Source organism: Delphinus delphis, chromosome 7 (assembly GCF_949987515.2).
Source record: "Delphinus delphis chromosome 7, mDelDel1.2, whole genome shotgun sequence".
NCBI lineage: Eukaryota > Metazoa > Chordata > Mammalia > Artiodactyla > Delphinidae > Delphinus > Delphinus delphis.
The window spans coordinates 77,631,893-77,647,311 of record NC_082689.1 but is presented as its reverse complement, the minus strand read 5'-3'; the positions used below and the strand labels follow the sequence as shown (position 1 = coordinate 77,647,311).

Sequence of the window (15,419 nt, the reverse complement as noted above, 5' to 3'; positions counted from 1 at the left end):
GAAAAAACATGAAATTATTAAAAGCAATTGAAAACTTGAATAGCCCAATAACCACTAAGGAAATTGAAATGGTAATGCAAAACCATTATCCTCAAAAACTATTAGAGCCAAACTAAACTTTAAAAGCTTTTGCACAGCAAAGGAAACCATTCACAAATCGAAAAGACAATCTACTGAATAGAAGAAAATATTTGCAAATGATATGACCAATGAGGGGTTAATATCCAAAATATAAACAGCTCATACAACTCAACATCAAAAAACAAAAAAATGAACAAAAAACAAAACAACAACAGAAAACAACCCAATAAAAATTGGGCAGAAGACTCGAATAGACATTTTTCCAAAGAGGAAATGCAGATGGCCAACAGGCACATGAAAAGAGATGTTCAACATCAGTAATCAATCATCAGGGAAATGCAAATCAAAATCATAATGAGATATCATCTCACACGTCAGATGGCTATCATCAAAAAGAATGCAAATAACAAATGTTGGCAAGAACGTGGAGAAAAGGGAACCCTCGTAAATGTTGGTGGGAATGTAAACTGGTACAGCCACTGTGGAAACCAGTATGGAGGTTTCTCAAAAAAACTAAAAACAGAACTACCATATGACACAGCAATTCCACTCCTGGGTGTATATCCAAAGAAAATAAAAACACTAGTTTGAAAAAATACATGCACCCCTACGTTCACAGCAGCATTATTAACAATTGCCAAGATAAGGAAGGAACCTAAATGTCTATCAACAAACGAATGGATAACGAAGGTGTGATACACACACACACAATGGAATACTACTCAGCCATAAAAAAGAATGAAATTTTGCCATTTGCAGCAACATGGATGGACTTTAAGGGCATTATGCTAAGTGAAATATGTCACACAGAGAAAGACAAATACTGTATGATATCACTTACACGTGGACTCTAAAAAATACAACTAGTGAATATAACAAAGAAGCAGCAGACTCACAGATACAGAGAACAAACTGGTGGTTACCAGTGGGGAGAGGGAAGGGGTGAGGGTCAATACAGGTGTAGGGGATTAAGTGGTACAAAGTGTTTTGTATAAAATAAACTACAAAGATATATTTTACAACATGGGGAATACAGCCAATATTTTACAATAACTAAATGGAGTATAAATTTTAAAAATTGTAAATCACTATATTGCACACCTGTAACATATATTATTATACAGAAACTATACTTTAATTTTAAAAAAAGTGTTAGGTCCAGTCAGTTTTTAGTTGTGTTCTATCAAGCATTAAGAAATAAGTTACTTATTAAGTTGTTCTAAGGACCAGAAAAGAGAGATTATTCTCCAGAAACAAGCAACCTAAAAAAAATACTAGCAAACTAAATTCAGAAGAAATTAAACACACGTGTATGCACATATACATACCACTAAATACACATAATGAATAACTAGGGTTCATGTTCGTGATGTAAAGATGGCAATGTCAGAAAACTTATCCATGTACTTTCACATTAACAGAGTAGAAAAGAAATATCATATGATCTTAGTTGACATGGAAAAAAACACTGAAGAATTTAAAAAATAAGTACATATTGAACACTATCAGCAAACCAGGAATAGAAGAAAACTTCAACTTAACATAGACTGCATACCAAAAAACTATAGTAAACATCATATTTAATGGAGAAATTTTAAACTTATTCCCTTTAGGAGAGGAAAGAAGACAAGATGCCAGTTTATCACTGCTACCACTCACCATAGCACTAGAGGTTCTGCCTGAAACAATAATAGTAGACACAAATATGAGGACCAGAAGAGAAGGTGCCAAAACGGTCATTTGAGGGTAGTGGTATTACACAGAAAACTCACTAAGCAACAAGAGTTCAGCAAGCCTGCTGGATAAGCACATAGAAAAATGATAACATAAAGCACAACAAATTCAAAATGGCTCCAAATCTTATACAGTATCTGTAATGTAACAGAATGAAGAATGCACAGTATTTAATGGAGAATATTTAAAACTCTATCATAAAACAGACTTAAAAGAAGACTGAACTACAGCAGTTGGCCCTCCACATCAGTGAATTCAACCAACCATAGATTGAAAATATTTTAAAAATTCCAGAAATCTCCAAAAAGAAAAACTTGAACTTGCTGTAATCTGGCAACTTTACACATTTACATGGTATTATTGCACTTAGCTTTATTGTGTTTCGCAGATTATTGCCTTTTTAAAAAATTGAATGTTTGTGGAAACACTCTGTGGAGCAAGTCTATTAGCACCACTTTTCCAACAGCATTTGCTCACTTTGTGTCTCTGTGCTACATTTTGGTTACTGTTACAATATTTCAAACGTTTCATTATCATATTTGTTACAGTGATCTGTGATCAGTAATCTTTAGATTATGACTTGCTAAAGGCTTAGATGATTGGTTAGCATTTTCTCACAATAAAGTATTTTTAAATTAAGGTATATACATTGCTTTTTTAGACATACTGCTATTGCACACTTAATAGCCTACAGTGTAGTGTAAACATAACTTTAATATGCACTGGGAAACCAAAAAATTCGTGACTGACATTCACTTTATTGCAGTGGTCTGGAACTGAACCAATAACTGCGATAGGCCTGTAGTGAGCACCTCAACCTGCACAGCACTGGCACCAGGTGCTATGCAGAAAAAGCTATTTCTGTTTAGAAAGCCTGTCAGAATGACTGACTAGAAAGATCCAAACAGTCAATTTCTTCTAACAAATGTCAAGGCAACTAATACCTGAATTTTTGACTCCAGAAGGCAAAAAGAATTGCGAGGACAGCAGAGGAAACCTAGGGAAGTGACTCTCTTGGATCTGCTTGACCACAGATTAAATACACAGGAATTTCTCTTGCCAGGTACATATTCATAGCCTGAATTACATAGAATGTTCATTAGAGTTCTGGTTAGAACCATGTTTTGCTATCCTTAAACCACCACTCATTGTAAGGGAGTCTAAAAGGAAGTTAAAGTAATTCTGAACTAGTTCCTCATGTTTAGGAATAGAAAGCAAGTGGGACTACATCAAACTGAAAAGCTTCCACACAGTAAACGGAGTGAAAATATAACCTCTGGAAGAAAATATTTGCAAACCATAATAAGGGGTTAATATCCACAATATATAAGAAACTCCTACAAATCAACAGCAAAATACCACAAATAATCCAATTAAAGAATGGGCAAAAAAGACATACAAATGCCCAACAGGTATATAAAAAGATACTCAACATCACTAAGCATCAGAGAAACGTAAATCAAAACCATAATGAGATTTCACCTCACACTCGTCAGGATGGCCATCATCAAAAAACCAAGAAATAACAAATGTTCGCAAGGATGTGTAGAAACTGGAACCCTCCTACACTGTTGGTGGGAATGTAAATTGTATAGCCACTATGGAACAGTATGGAAGTTCCTATAAAAAGTTCATTGAAACACCTTTTTTTTTTTTTTTTTTTTGCGGTATGTGGGCCTCTCACTGTTGTGGGCTCTCCCGTTGCGGAGCACAGGCTCTGGACGCGCAGGCTCAATGGCCATGGCTCACGGGCCTAGCCGCTCCGCGGCACGTGGGATCTTCCCAGACCAGGGCACGAACCCGTGTTCCCTGCATTGGCAGGCAGACACTCAATCACTGCACCACCAGGGAAGCCCTGAAGCATCATTTTTAATAGCTAAGATATGGAAATAACCTAAGTATGCATGGATGAATGGATAAAGATATATATAAAATGCACATACACACAAGGAAAACTATTCAGCCATAAAAAAAAGAATGAATGAAATCTTGCCATTTACAACAGCATGGATGGACCTTGAAGGCATTATACTAAGTGAAATAAGCCAGAGAGAGAAAGACAAGTATTGTATGATCTCACATGTAGATTCTGAAAAACGAAACAAAAAAACCAAGTTCATAGAAACAGAGAACAGACTGATGATTGCCATAGGGGAGGATGGTTTGGGGGTGTGGGAGAAATGGGTGAAGAGGGTCAAAATCTACAAACTTTTAGCTATAAAATAAGTAGGTCATGAGGGATAAAATGTACACCACGGTGACTATAGTTAGTAATACTGTATTATATCTTTGAAGAGTAAAGTCCTCCTCACACACACACACACACACACACACACACACAATTTTGTTACTATGTGTGGTGATGGGTTAACTACTTATTTTTGGTAAGCATTTTGTAATGTATACAAATACTGAACCATTGCATTATACACCTGATACTAATATAATACTGTATGTCAATTATAAAATAAGGATGAAGATCAAGAAAAAAGAAAAAACACACAAAAAAGCTACACAAAAAAATTTCATAAGCTTTTCCCAATATACGTGTCTTAGGACATATATCCAAGTAAGCACCTACTGGGGAGGGTGGACTGGAGTAAAGGGAAAAAGAATAAAGGGAAGAATAGAGGGAAAAAATATGAGGGAACCGCCATGGATCAACAATAATGACCATAGCCTGAAAAGCACAAGTAACTGAAATTTGTGTACCTGAAATCAAAAAAGAATAAAACAACAGCAAGTTTTCAAATAAATACACAATATTTTTGGATGGGAAAGTTTAACTGAAAAGTATGAATATGTCAGTTCTCTTAAAATGGAAAGAATTAAATTAATCCCAGATAAAAACACAATTTTTGCCTTTTGAGCATGTCTCTGTGTGTGTATTTAAAGACTGCTTTTGGGGCTTCCCTGGTGGCGCAGTGGTTGAGAGTCCGCCTGCCGATGCAGGGGACACGGGTTCGTGCCCTGGTCCGGGAAGATCCCACATGCTGCGGAGCGGCTGGGCCCGTGAGCCATGGCCGCTGATCCTGTGCGTCCGGAGCCTGTGCTCCGCAACGGGAGAGGCCACAACAGTGAGAGGCCCGTGTATCACAAAAAAAAAAAAAAAAAAAAGACTGCTTTTGGTGGGGGACAGGGAAATTCATATGCTAATATCTGAAAACAGCAAAGGACATAATGAAAAGAGAAACCATGAAAGACTTGTCTTATTAAATATTAAATCTACTCTAATCAGAAAATGGTGTAATATTGAATTAGAAATAGAGTGGAAAAGAAAACCCAGAAATGGATGTCAGAATATGTGAGAATTTAACATATGACAAAAAGATGTTTCAATTAAGTGAGGAAAAAAAATAGTTTGACGGACAACTGACACAACCAAAATATTAATCATGGTGGTTCCCTCATGGTAGAAAAACTTAGGGTAATTTACTTTCTTCTTTTTAACTTAAGTCTGCTTCATTTTCCTCCCAGTGAGCCCATATTATTTAAGTAAGCAGGAAAAACATGAAGCTATTATTAGTCAAAAACAAAAAAAGACACTTATAATGGAAGAATACCAAATGGATATTTTATAACTATTCAATTTTAAAGCAAAAGATAAAAGTTTAAAATATTTAAATACAGGTCACAATTAAAAGTCTTTCACCCCAAATTTAAAATACTAACATACTTAAAATTCATTCACAGATTTCTGCATTTTCTCAACCATATGAGAATAACAGCTACCTCTCAGGACTACTGTTTTGATGAAATGAGATTACACACATAAACTCTTCACTGAGCTTTAAGGAATTAAAAAAAAAAACAACAAAAAACCCTTGGTGATTCCCATATCTCTGATTAAGTCTCACAAAAATCAGATTTTAAAATAAATTATTCAAACAAATTTTCAACCTTTGGCACAGAAGATAAAGGAAAAGGGTTCAACTTAGTAGATAATCTTCAAAACAGAAATAAGCATCAACGTAGTAGGCTAAAGAAGTATAATGAAATAAATATATTCCAAAGGTACTTACTGCACCGGATGTTGTACCTAAAAAAAAATTTTTTGGAACAATATTACAATGTGATAAATTATGCTCTCCTTAGGTTAACAGTGTTAAAATATTTATTCATACTATTTTTTCCTCCTCATCCCATCAGACTAAATATCCTAAGACTGTCCCATATCACCTATGTACTTGCTCTCTTTCCCACAAGAAAAACATCGATAGTGCAAAGCACTTTCAGAATTAAGTTGGCACTTTGAACTTTCAATGTGCAAACTCACTTGGGAGCTGTTTGAGCAGTATTCACACCCTTGCCTTTTGTTTCTCCTTTTCTTGCTAAATAGGTGTTTATCTTAACTAATTCCTGTTTCTCTGCTATACTGCTGAAGTACAGTAATGTGTCAGAACTCTGATTCTATGCTTTAGATTTCTGACAAGTTTAATTATCTAGGTTCCAAACACATGCTGTACAATACAGAATCCTTTAGCCACCATATATGCCTGTTTAAACTAACATTTAAATTAAGATTAAATAAAATTTTAAAATTCAGTTCCTCCTTTGCACTAGCCACATTTCAAGTACTCAATAATTACATGTGGCTGTGTTTACTGTATACAACACTACAGATTACAGAACATTTCTACACTTACAGAAAGTTCTATTAGATGGTACTGTCCTAAACTATCAAAGCCATCTTAAGACATAAGGAGAAATCCCTATTAGTCACAAAGTTCATATGAATAATCTTTAATTTAGGAAACTAGTAGCTTAAAACTATATGTAAAAAAAACAAGAGACTGTAAAAAGGAAACAACTAAGTACATATATACAGAGAGCAATTAAAAAAAGCTAGTATGGAACATCAATAATAGAGTCAAAGCATTTAAAAGTAACTAAAAAAAAAACTTTAAAGTAATTTTCCAGGATTATTTAGGGTAATAGTAACCACCTCTAGATATCTAAATAGGCTAAAATACTATTCTAAGGTATTGATATATCAGAGGTATTGATATATCAGAACATCATTACAGCTTAAAGAATGAAATCTGTGAAACATCTTAAAAAGATCAGTTATGGCCCATATAAACCTCCAGGAAAGCACACAGTGCATTTTAAACATATTTTGACCCATAATGTTCAAAAAAAAAAAGTTTTGGCATAATCATGGGACAAAGTTCACCATCTGGAATACTAAATTACATGGAACATTACTTAGTCATGTATAATTGAAGCATTATTATATGTTAAAGTCACACTAGTCATAATAAACACTTATTGGTAACTAGCTGAAAAAAATATATTATCACAGGGCTTACAAACTGCAATGACTATAAGGATCAAGCAGGTATCAGAAAAATGAGTGAAGTAGTCCAGAAGTCTGAGAGCACATGCTCGATATCTGAAGTATGGAGTAGCTACCCATTCCACAATGTTTAGTGGAATAAACACTAAAGTTTTTACTGAGTGCAATAAATGAGTGCAAATAAATGAGTGCAATAAATGAGTGCAATATTGAGTGCAAATATGGACTCAACCAGAATTTTCCATTCAAATATTCTCTGAGTATCTACTGTGTTGAGAAAGACCACTGTAAATAATAAAAGTTCAGATCATCCAACTTCTCAAGATAAATTAAATTTTTGTATAGAATGATAAATTCAATCTTTATGTAAGCCTGCAGACTTTAAATGTCAGCAACTAATTATAAAATTTAAAAACATCCCGTGGGCCAAAGTATATCTGAAGATCAAATCTGGTCTCAGAATTCCAATATCTAAAATTGTGATAATTTCTTATGGATTTCCATTTTCCATTGCTTAAAAAAAAAAAGAATCAGGAGCTGATTATAGTGCCCAAGAGACACTGTTTTATTCCTCTCTGTAACACGGTTGCTACTGTCCAAATTAAGTCTAATATATATCACCATAAATGGTATACATACCTGCTGCTACATCCATATTATTTACTCCTGGCTGTAAGAATAAAAATGAAATTAGTAACATTCACCTTGCTTAAACTGTATTTTATATACGATTCTCTTAAAGCATAATCAGTCCCCTCTATGTATCAATTCTCTAGCCACTGACTCAAAGATTCTTGGTTAAGTTTTAGTGATCTCAGTTCCCTGAGCTTGCTATAAATTGTAAAAAAAAAAAAAAAAAAAATTGCAGTAATCTGGGACTACTGAAGCACTTTAATCTTAAGTGTTTTATTTATATAATTATCAGTTATATAAAGATCCACAACCCTTTACCCACAATTCTAAGATCCAAAAAGCTCTGAAAAACAAGTTGTTTTTTTTTTTTTTAGTTTGGCACCAAAACTCATCAGTGGCAAAACCTATCCTGAATGATATGAACTGTTTACAGTCTTATTTATCCCACATCAGAATGAGTATCTTTAAGTTCTGCTTTAGAAATATTGTGTTAGAAATTAAAGTGCACGGCCCAAGATCCCGTGGGAAATTTTTACATAATTATTATATACTATATGCAATGTATTACTTTATAATATAAAAAAAAAAATTGAAATGTATCTGGCCCTAGGGGTTTTGGATACGACACTGAAAGCCTACCCCAGTGGAGTATGCCACATCTGTTCATTATAACTAATAAATAAGTCATGCTAACTTGAATATCATAATGATTTCTATATTGCTATACCACCCAATAAGGGTGATAAGAGTATTCAAAGATTTTCTAAGTAATGTGCCACAGCTGAAGTCTCATGAAATGTGGATTTCAAATGAAATCTTCTGATTTCTAAATTTAGGATCTAGTATTAAATCACATCCTATCAATTTTTAATTAGTATATGGTAAAGCAAACGTCTGCTCTTTCAGATTAGAACGCTACAAGAACAATAAAGTGCTTCTGGCTAAGGAATTATGCTTTTTAGAATTCTAGACTTGTTTAATGTAGAATTAACTTAGTAACTAAGGATGTACAACAATTATAATATAAATATAGGAAAAAATGTAAATGCCTGGATTCAAGAAACTAAAAATAAAAGTCCATGTAATTCCCATCGTGTAGTACTTAGGAGGCACTTAAAAAGCTAACATGATTGCCTACAAAATACGTATGTTATCTCATAGACAAAAGAAATCAAAACATCACAGAAAACAGTTACTTTCACAAGATTACCGGTAAGGCAGGCTGCATGGAAGCCTGAGACATGTGAGACATCATCATTCCAGGCATTACTGAAGACATCATTCCAGGCATCTAGAACAAAAGTAAAAAAAGATTACTATATAAGACCAAAGCACCTAATAGGATTTTAAGAATCTATCTGGTTATTAAAACTAATATGTACAACTTAGGATTAAAACCCAGTGAATACTACACTACATGAATAGTATGCTTAGTAAGTGCTTGTTGAATGAATGAAGTATTTTTTTAATGACCTATTTTAATACTTATGTCATTATTTATATGTATTGTCATAATTATTTTAATACATTTAAAAGTTTAGACTATGGTATGTTATTTGTAACTTAAAATTTAAGAATATTAATTTCCTTTTAATTTTAACTCAACACCCATGTTTTTCTCTTCTTTGGAGCAAGGCAAAAAAAATTTTTCAGTGTTTCTCACCTTTGATGTTTAATATCTGATTAAATAATTTTTATAGCCATCTGGTCTTTTTAAAACTTCTAGCTCAAAGGTGCTTATAATTCAGTGACTTTAAACAAATACATAAAAAACAGATTTTTCTAACTCAAGTCATCTATGCTGTCTCTTATAAAGAAAAACTTAATAAAGCACATACACATATGCATATCTGGGCAAAGAATATATTAGTTTGGGGGCTTAAACTCATCTACCAATAACTGTTATCCAAATCTATGAATCAATCTTCACTACTTAGTATGAATAAAAATCATGAAGATTAACATAAATTTCCAAAGGATTCTGACGCAATGTTCACATATATTAGTATAATCTCACATCATAACTTTAATCTTAATATGAACGAATGTAAGGAAAACATGAAGGGAGATAAAATTATACAAAACAATCATAGGTCCTGGAACAAGGTAACCAGTTATTCAACAGTTTTAAATTAAATGAACAATCTGAGAAATAGGAACAACAAAAAAGAAATAAGCATATTGGTCAACAGGAATATATAAAGCCTACTTAAGGTAGAAAACACTTGAACACTGACGTTTATTACTTTTGAAAGTCAACTCATGAAGCAAAACCAGGCTAAATTATCATTAAAATGAAGTAGCATGGTACTAATGGATGAAAAAACCAAAAAAGCCTTTTTGTTCCACAAAATATTCAATAAACTGTTTAAACATCACTAAACAAGAACTTGACTAGAAATGTGACTAGAACCTGAAATACAGGTCAAATAATAGTTGACAAAAATAAAAGTGCAGAATTTGAAAACAAAGCAGTGACAAGCATCTACAACTCAAACTAACAGAATGAGAACTAGGCTTTTTCCCCTTCTCCCCTCAACAGATATACCCTCACAATTAATTCTGCTTTAGGCTAATAGCAAATATGTTTGAATTCTTTTAAGAACTAACTAATTATGGGGGGAAGCACGGTGGGCCACAGAGAGAAATGGCCTGCTATTAAAATGGTCTGCATATAAAATCAAAAGCTAATAACATGTCCAAAAACTAGACTTCTAATCTAAATGGAGAACCTGAAATTTGAAAACTTAAGAGAAAAATGAATCAAAGTATTTTCTCATAAGAATTAAAAATTGTGGGGGGAAGGATAAACTGGCAGTATGGGATTAAGAGATGCACTCCACCATACATAAAATAGATAAACAATAAGGATTTACTGTATAGCACGGGGAACTATATTCAGTATCTTGTAATAAACTATGAGAAAGAATCCAAAAAAAGAATATAGATACATACATATATATGTATAACTGAATCACTTTGCTGTACACCTGAAACTAACATAATATTGTAAATCAACTATATTCCAATTAAAAGAAAAGAAAAAGAAATTCCACATTAAGCAAATATCAAAACTATGACTACAAAGACTTTGTGGCAACATGAAAAATGCTTCTGACTCCATGTTAAGAGAAAAAAGTCACAATCAAAATTGTGTGTACACTACGATTAAAATTTTTAAACAGAGATGTACACACAATAAAATTTGGAATAAAATATACCAAAAATGATAATTAGGGAGATGGAATATGGGTTATTTATTTTTCATTCTACTTTCAAACTTTCTGGAATGATGTATTTAAAACTAAACACGTAAATTAGAAGAATTCTGTGCTAAATCTTAAAAAAAGAATTAAAGACATTTAAAAAGGGGGAAAAATCTCCATCATGCAACACAGCATTTCCACACGATAGCAGTACAAATGACTGTACAAATAAATGTAATTTCAAATTAAAGTACTCTACTTCATAAGAGACACAGTGATCAAAGCCCATCCAAAACCAAAGCACAAAAGAGCTTACATATAACAAATGTTTACTAGACCAGGCAATGACACAGCAAACAATATTTGAAAATCATTAAAGAACAGAATTTGACAGAGTTCTCTCAATTGTTCTTCTTCCCACACTTCAAACTTTAAAACATCTCAAAACTTTGCCTTTAGACTAGAACTCATGGTATCGGTTATATAATGAGATTTAATGTCAAATAAAAAGCTAAATTCTCCCTCTGTATCTCTGTAAATTCTGAGGGGTAGCAACTAGTTAAGCTTGTTCAACCTGACGAAAATTGGCAAGATTCTTAAATTATGTACAACCAAATATTCTAAAAGTAAATAGATAATTCTAAAGCAAAACTGTGATGTTATTAACATGAAACCAAAGAACAAAAATATAAATATGCAAAATACTATGTTTTTATGAAAAGCTATTACAAGAATTTGGCCTGTTTCCCAAAGCTTGAGGAATCTATTTTGCGGAAATGTTATGATTTCCATTTTTCATTAATTCTAGGATACACCTAATATGGAGATGCATGTGTCAACCCGTCTGACTGAAGTTGAATTCTTTCAGAGGATTTGTGTTGACTTCAGCCAGTCACTTGGCAGCACCATCAACCTGAGACCATTAAAAATTTCTAAGTTATTTATTTACTTGTTTTAACACCACACTGATAATGGGAATATAGGCTGCAAGCTTATGAGAGAATTGGCGTGTGGTTTAAATCCTGATCAGAAGTGATTTTTCCCTCCTTTTGCCCAATAAACAAAGTTGAGACATTCAAGTTACTTTGCTGTCCTTTTTTCCATAGCAGATTTACTTCTTGCTTCACACGGAGGGAATAGCCCTTTGGCATCCCAGCTTTATTCGTAGACTTCTCATTTGTTTTTTTCTCACGCAGGGCACCTAATATAATGGAGTGTCTCATCAATGATGACATCTTAAATTCAATGAAAACAGGATGTTGGTTCAAAATGGTTACAGGGACAAATTCTTAACATAGTTGCTACAGTAATGCCACAACAAATTCCACAAGCCAGATCATTCTTAAAGCTACAAAGTGGTAGCTCATACTAAGCTTATTGTGAAGCACGCTATAAAATTACAATAACCTTGTAGAGCTTCATAAATTTCCATTTAAGCTACTTTGGCAAACATATTAAGTGCTGTAATTAAGCATTTCAGTTGTTAGGAGACAGAGAAAGAATGGTTATGGGTGAAAGACATATATGTGAGATGTAAGCTAAATTGCCTAAAATATTAAACATCTAAATTTAATGGACACTTTGGCACCTTTAAAAAGTAACTCAGATATACAACTTGATATGCTTTATTCAAAGTGGCCAACGATCTGTGTGATGTTTCTATTTCTCTCCTTTTAATGATAAAAGTTAAATCAAGAAGAATCTCTTGAAAATTCTAAGAATCACCCATTTGAAGAAAATTAAAAATGAGTAAAAACTAGGGAGCACCACAGAATCCACTCAGTCATTCTTAGCATCCCAGTTTAGAAAATGTCTAATGTTAGATAAAAACAAGCATGATTCATTGATCACTCTAGATATTTGAATTATAAAAAAAGGTACAGTAATAAAAGTAATCCTATCAGTGCTACAGCAAATTAGTTATACAAAATGTAAATTAGCCCAATTTTATTAGGATATGAAAACAAAAGTGTACATCTTCATGTGGGCACCTCAAAAGTTCTTTTCTTCATAATTATTTCCTGAAGTTTTTCCTGCTGGAAAGAAATCACACAATCTAACCTATTTTTTGTCTAAATATTAACTCTTGAATTTGGTTGATTTTTAAAAATCACTCTTGCTGCCAACCTGTAGCTACAAATTGATTACCTAAAAAGTTTGATTCTTGCCTTTATACTTGTTCCTTTTAAACGTGCTAAAGTCAATTCCACAAACACACTCTACAGAGGCTATTAACATTAAGCACACAGTATTTTAAAACAACTATTCCCTACACCACTAACTTACCTTATAAACAAATACATAAATGAATGCAAAAAATTAAGTTTTGAATAAACGCAAAAACTACATCTTTGAATGTAACTAAATATTCATTCAATTGGAAATAAATGGAAATACCTGTTTAAAGGCATGTCCTTAACAACCCAAAGTGGCTTAATTTTGGGACAATCATTTAACCTTACTTCCTCTTCATCTACAGTTATATATAAACTCAAAACATGTCATTTTCTTATATAAGAAACATTTAGATAAAAAATAGACATTATTTGCACAAACTGCTCCCACAGGGAGTAGAACCTTACCATTTAATAAATCAACTGCCAGTATTCAAAATTATTTAGTTTGCTAAATTCTCTCAACCTGGAGACTTTAGAATTCACTATAGTATACACTATTCCTTCAAATTCTAAGGAGGTGTAACATGGCATAATCTCATACTGCTATATAGGGAAGCAGCCTAGTACAGCTATTGAGTATACTCTGGATTCAGACTGCCAGAATTCCTACCCCAGTTGGCCACTCACCAGTTATGTGATCTTGGGCAACTTTACTTAACCCTCAATTTCCTCACCTGCAACATGGGGGAAAAAATAGTACTTATCTGATAGGACTGTTGTAGGGATTAAATGGAATGATACATGAATACACACAGGCACTTAGAACAGTGCTCAATAAATGAAAGCTGTTTTATTACCACTGCTCTCCTTCAACTCATGTAATGAAAGTATCTCTCATGTTGCCCCTTCTCTCATCTATTCCCTAGCTATCTGTTAGTTAGGCACTTTGGTTCTTTAAAAGCATCTAGTAAATACTGTAAAACCATCACCTTCAGTAGGAATCAACACACGTAATGAGAAGTCAATCCCAGATTAAGGATCACATTTAGTGCTGGCTCTTCAAAGTCGCTTTACAATTCACTCAACTCTCTAGGCCTTCCTATTCCTATCTATAAACTGGACATCTATCTAGCCAATCCACTTTTCAGTCAGGAGGATCAAATTCAATAGGGTATATGAATCAGTTATATACAAACATCTGATAAAAATTATAATTCTAACACAGATTAGGTATCACAGTTCTATTCGCTGAAACCTTAAAAAACAAAACTATGTGAAAAAAAGGCAAGTAAATAGTTTAAATTATTTAGTCCACTGTCTCTTGCTAAACCCCAAACTTCTTAAATGAGGGTACAGAAAATATAAAAAGAAAATCACTGGGTGTTGATATGTGACACAAAAACTTAGAAAAGGAGCTGAATAAAAATGAACTGTATCACTTGAATTTTAAAAAGTTCTAAACATACTGTGGATACACACACAGATTGTGGTGTCTCAAGTCATATAGAATCAAAGATTTTATAAAACTTACTCTAAAAATCATCTAAACCTCCTTTTGGACATGAGCCCTCCAGAACGCAAGTACAGAGGAACACAAGACTATTACTATCTTCTTCCCCAATTCCTTTAAACTAGATTCAGTATTATATCTAGCTAAATCATTAAATATTTGTCCATATGAAAATTTTTAGCTCCTTCTCAATTGTGGGCACCTTTAGGACAAAGAGCATGTTTAATTTATGTAAGTATTACTCGTACAGAAGAGAGTTACATAGACATAGCAGAGACTCAAACACTTGTAGTAGACAACTTTATGACTAGCCCTTATTTCTGTATAAGGAAAGAGAGGGTAATTTTCTATTATATTCAACAAATATATGATCATAAATATGTAATGATCTTAAAAGTACTAAAAAAAATCATCTTTCAGAGAATTAACAACTTTCTTGATACCCAATGACCGAAGAAAGTATACCAAGCCCACGTTCTCAAACAGAAACTTAATGCTCATTCATTAATCAAAAGGTAATTTAAAAAGTCTTAACCCAAACAGATCAGGAGCTAATAAATAAGATTTGAGAATTTTGTTAAAAAAACGTCTAAGATAAATGAGATGAAAATTTTGTTTAAAAAAAAAAATGAAAGCCTAAGATAAAGCAAACTGTATTTCAACTCAGTTCTCACTTGCTGGCATGTTTAGTCCTTTAAGAGACACGGCTAACAGCAACACTCAGATTTGGAGAAGATTCAGATTTCCACTTTGAGTGTAGTGCCCCAAGTAAGAAAGAAGCAGATAGAGGATTTTCTTTCAAGCCTGTCATACAAAATACCACATCTTTAGTAACCGCT

At 33.1% G+C, this 15,419-nt stretch overlaps 1 protein-coding gene across 9 annotated transcripts in view; it reads right to left on the bottom strand.

The window, feature by feature from the left end:
- PRPF40A (pre-mRNA processing factor 40 homolog A) overlaps window positions 1-15,419 on the bottom strand; it is a 56,104-nt gene that overhangs the window by 32,975 nt on the left and 7,710 nt on the right. For all 9 annotated transcript variants that reach the window (XM_060016785.1, XM_060016790.1, XM_060016786.1 and 6 more), the window contains exons 3-5: window positions 8,958-9,038; window positions 7,754-7,784; window positions 5,838-5,854 (exon numbers count right to left, since the gene is read on the bottom strand). In XM_060016785.1, the coding sequence (XP_059872768.1) occupies window positions 5,838-5,854; window positions 7,754-7,784; window positions 8,958-9,038 (129 nt within the window). The remainder of the gene's footprint in view (window positions 1-5,837; window positions 5,855-7,753; window positions 7,785-8,957; window positions 9,039-15,419) is intronic.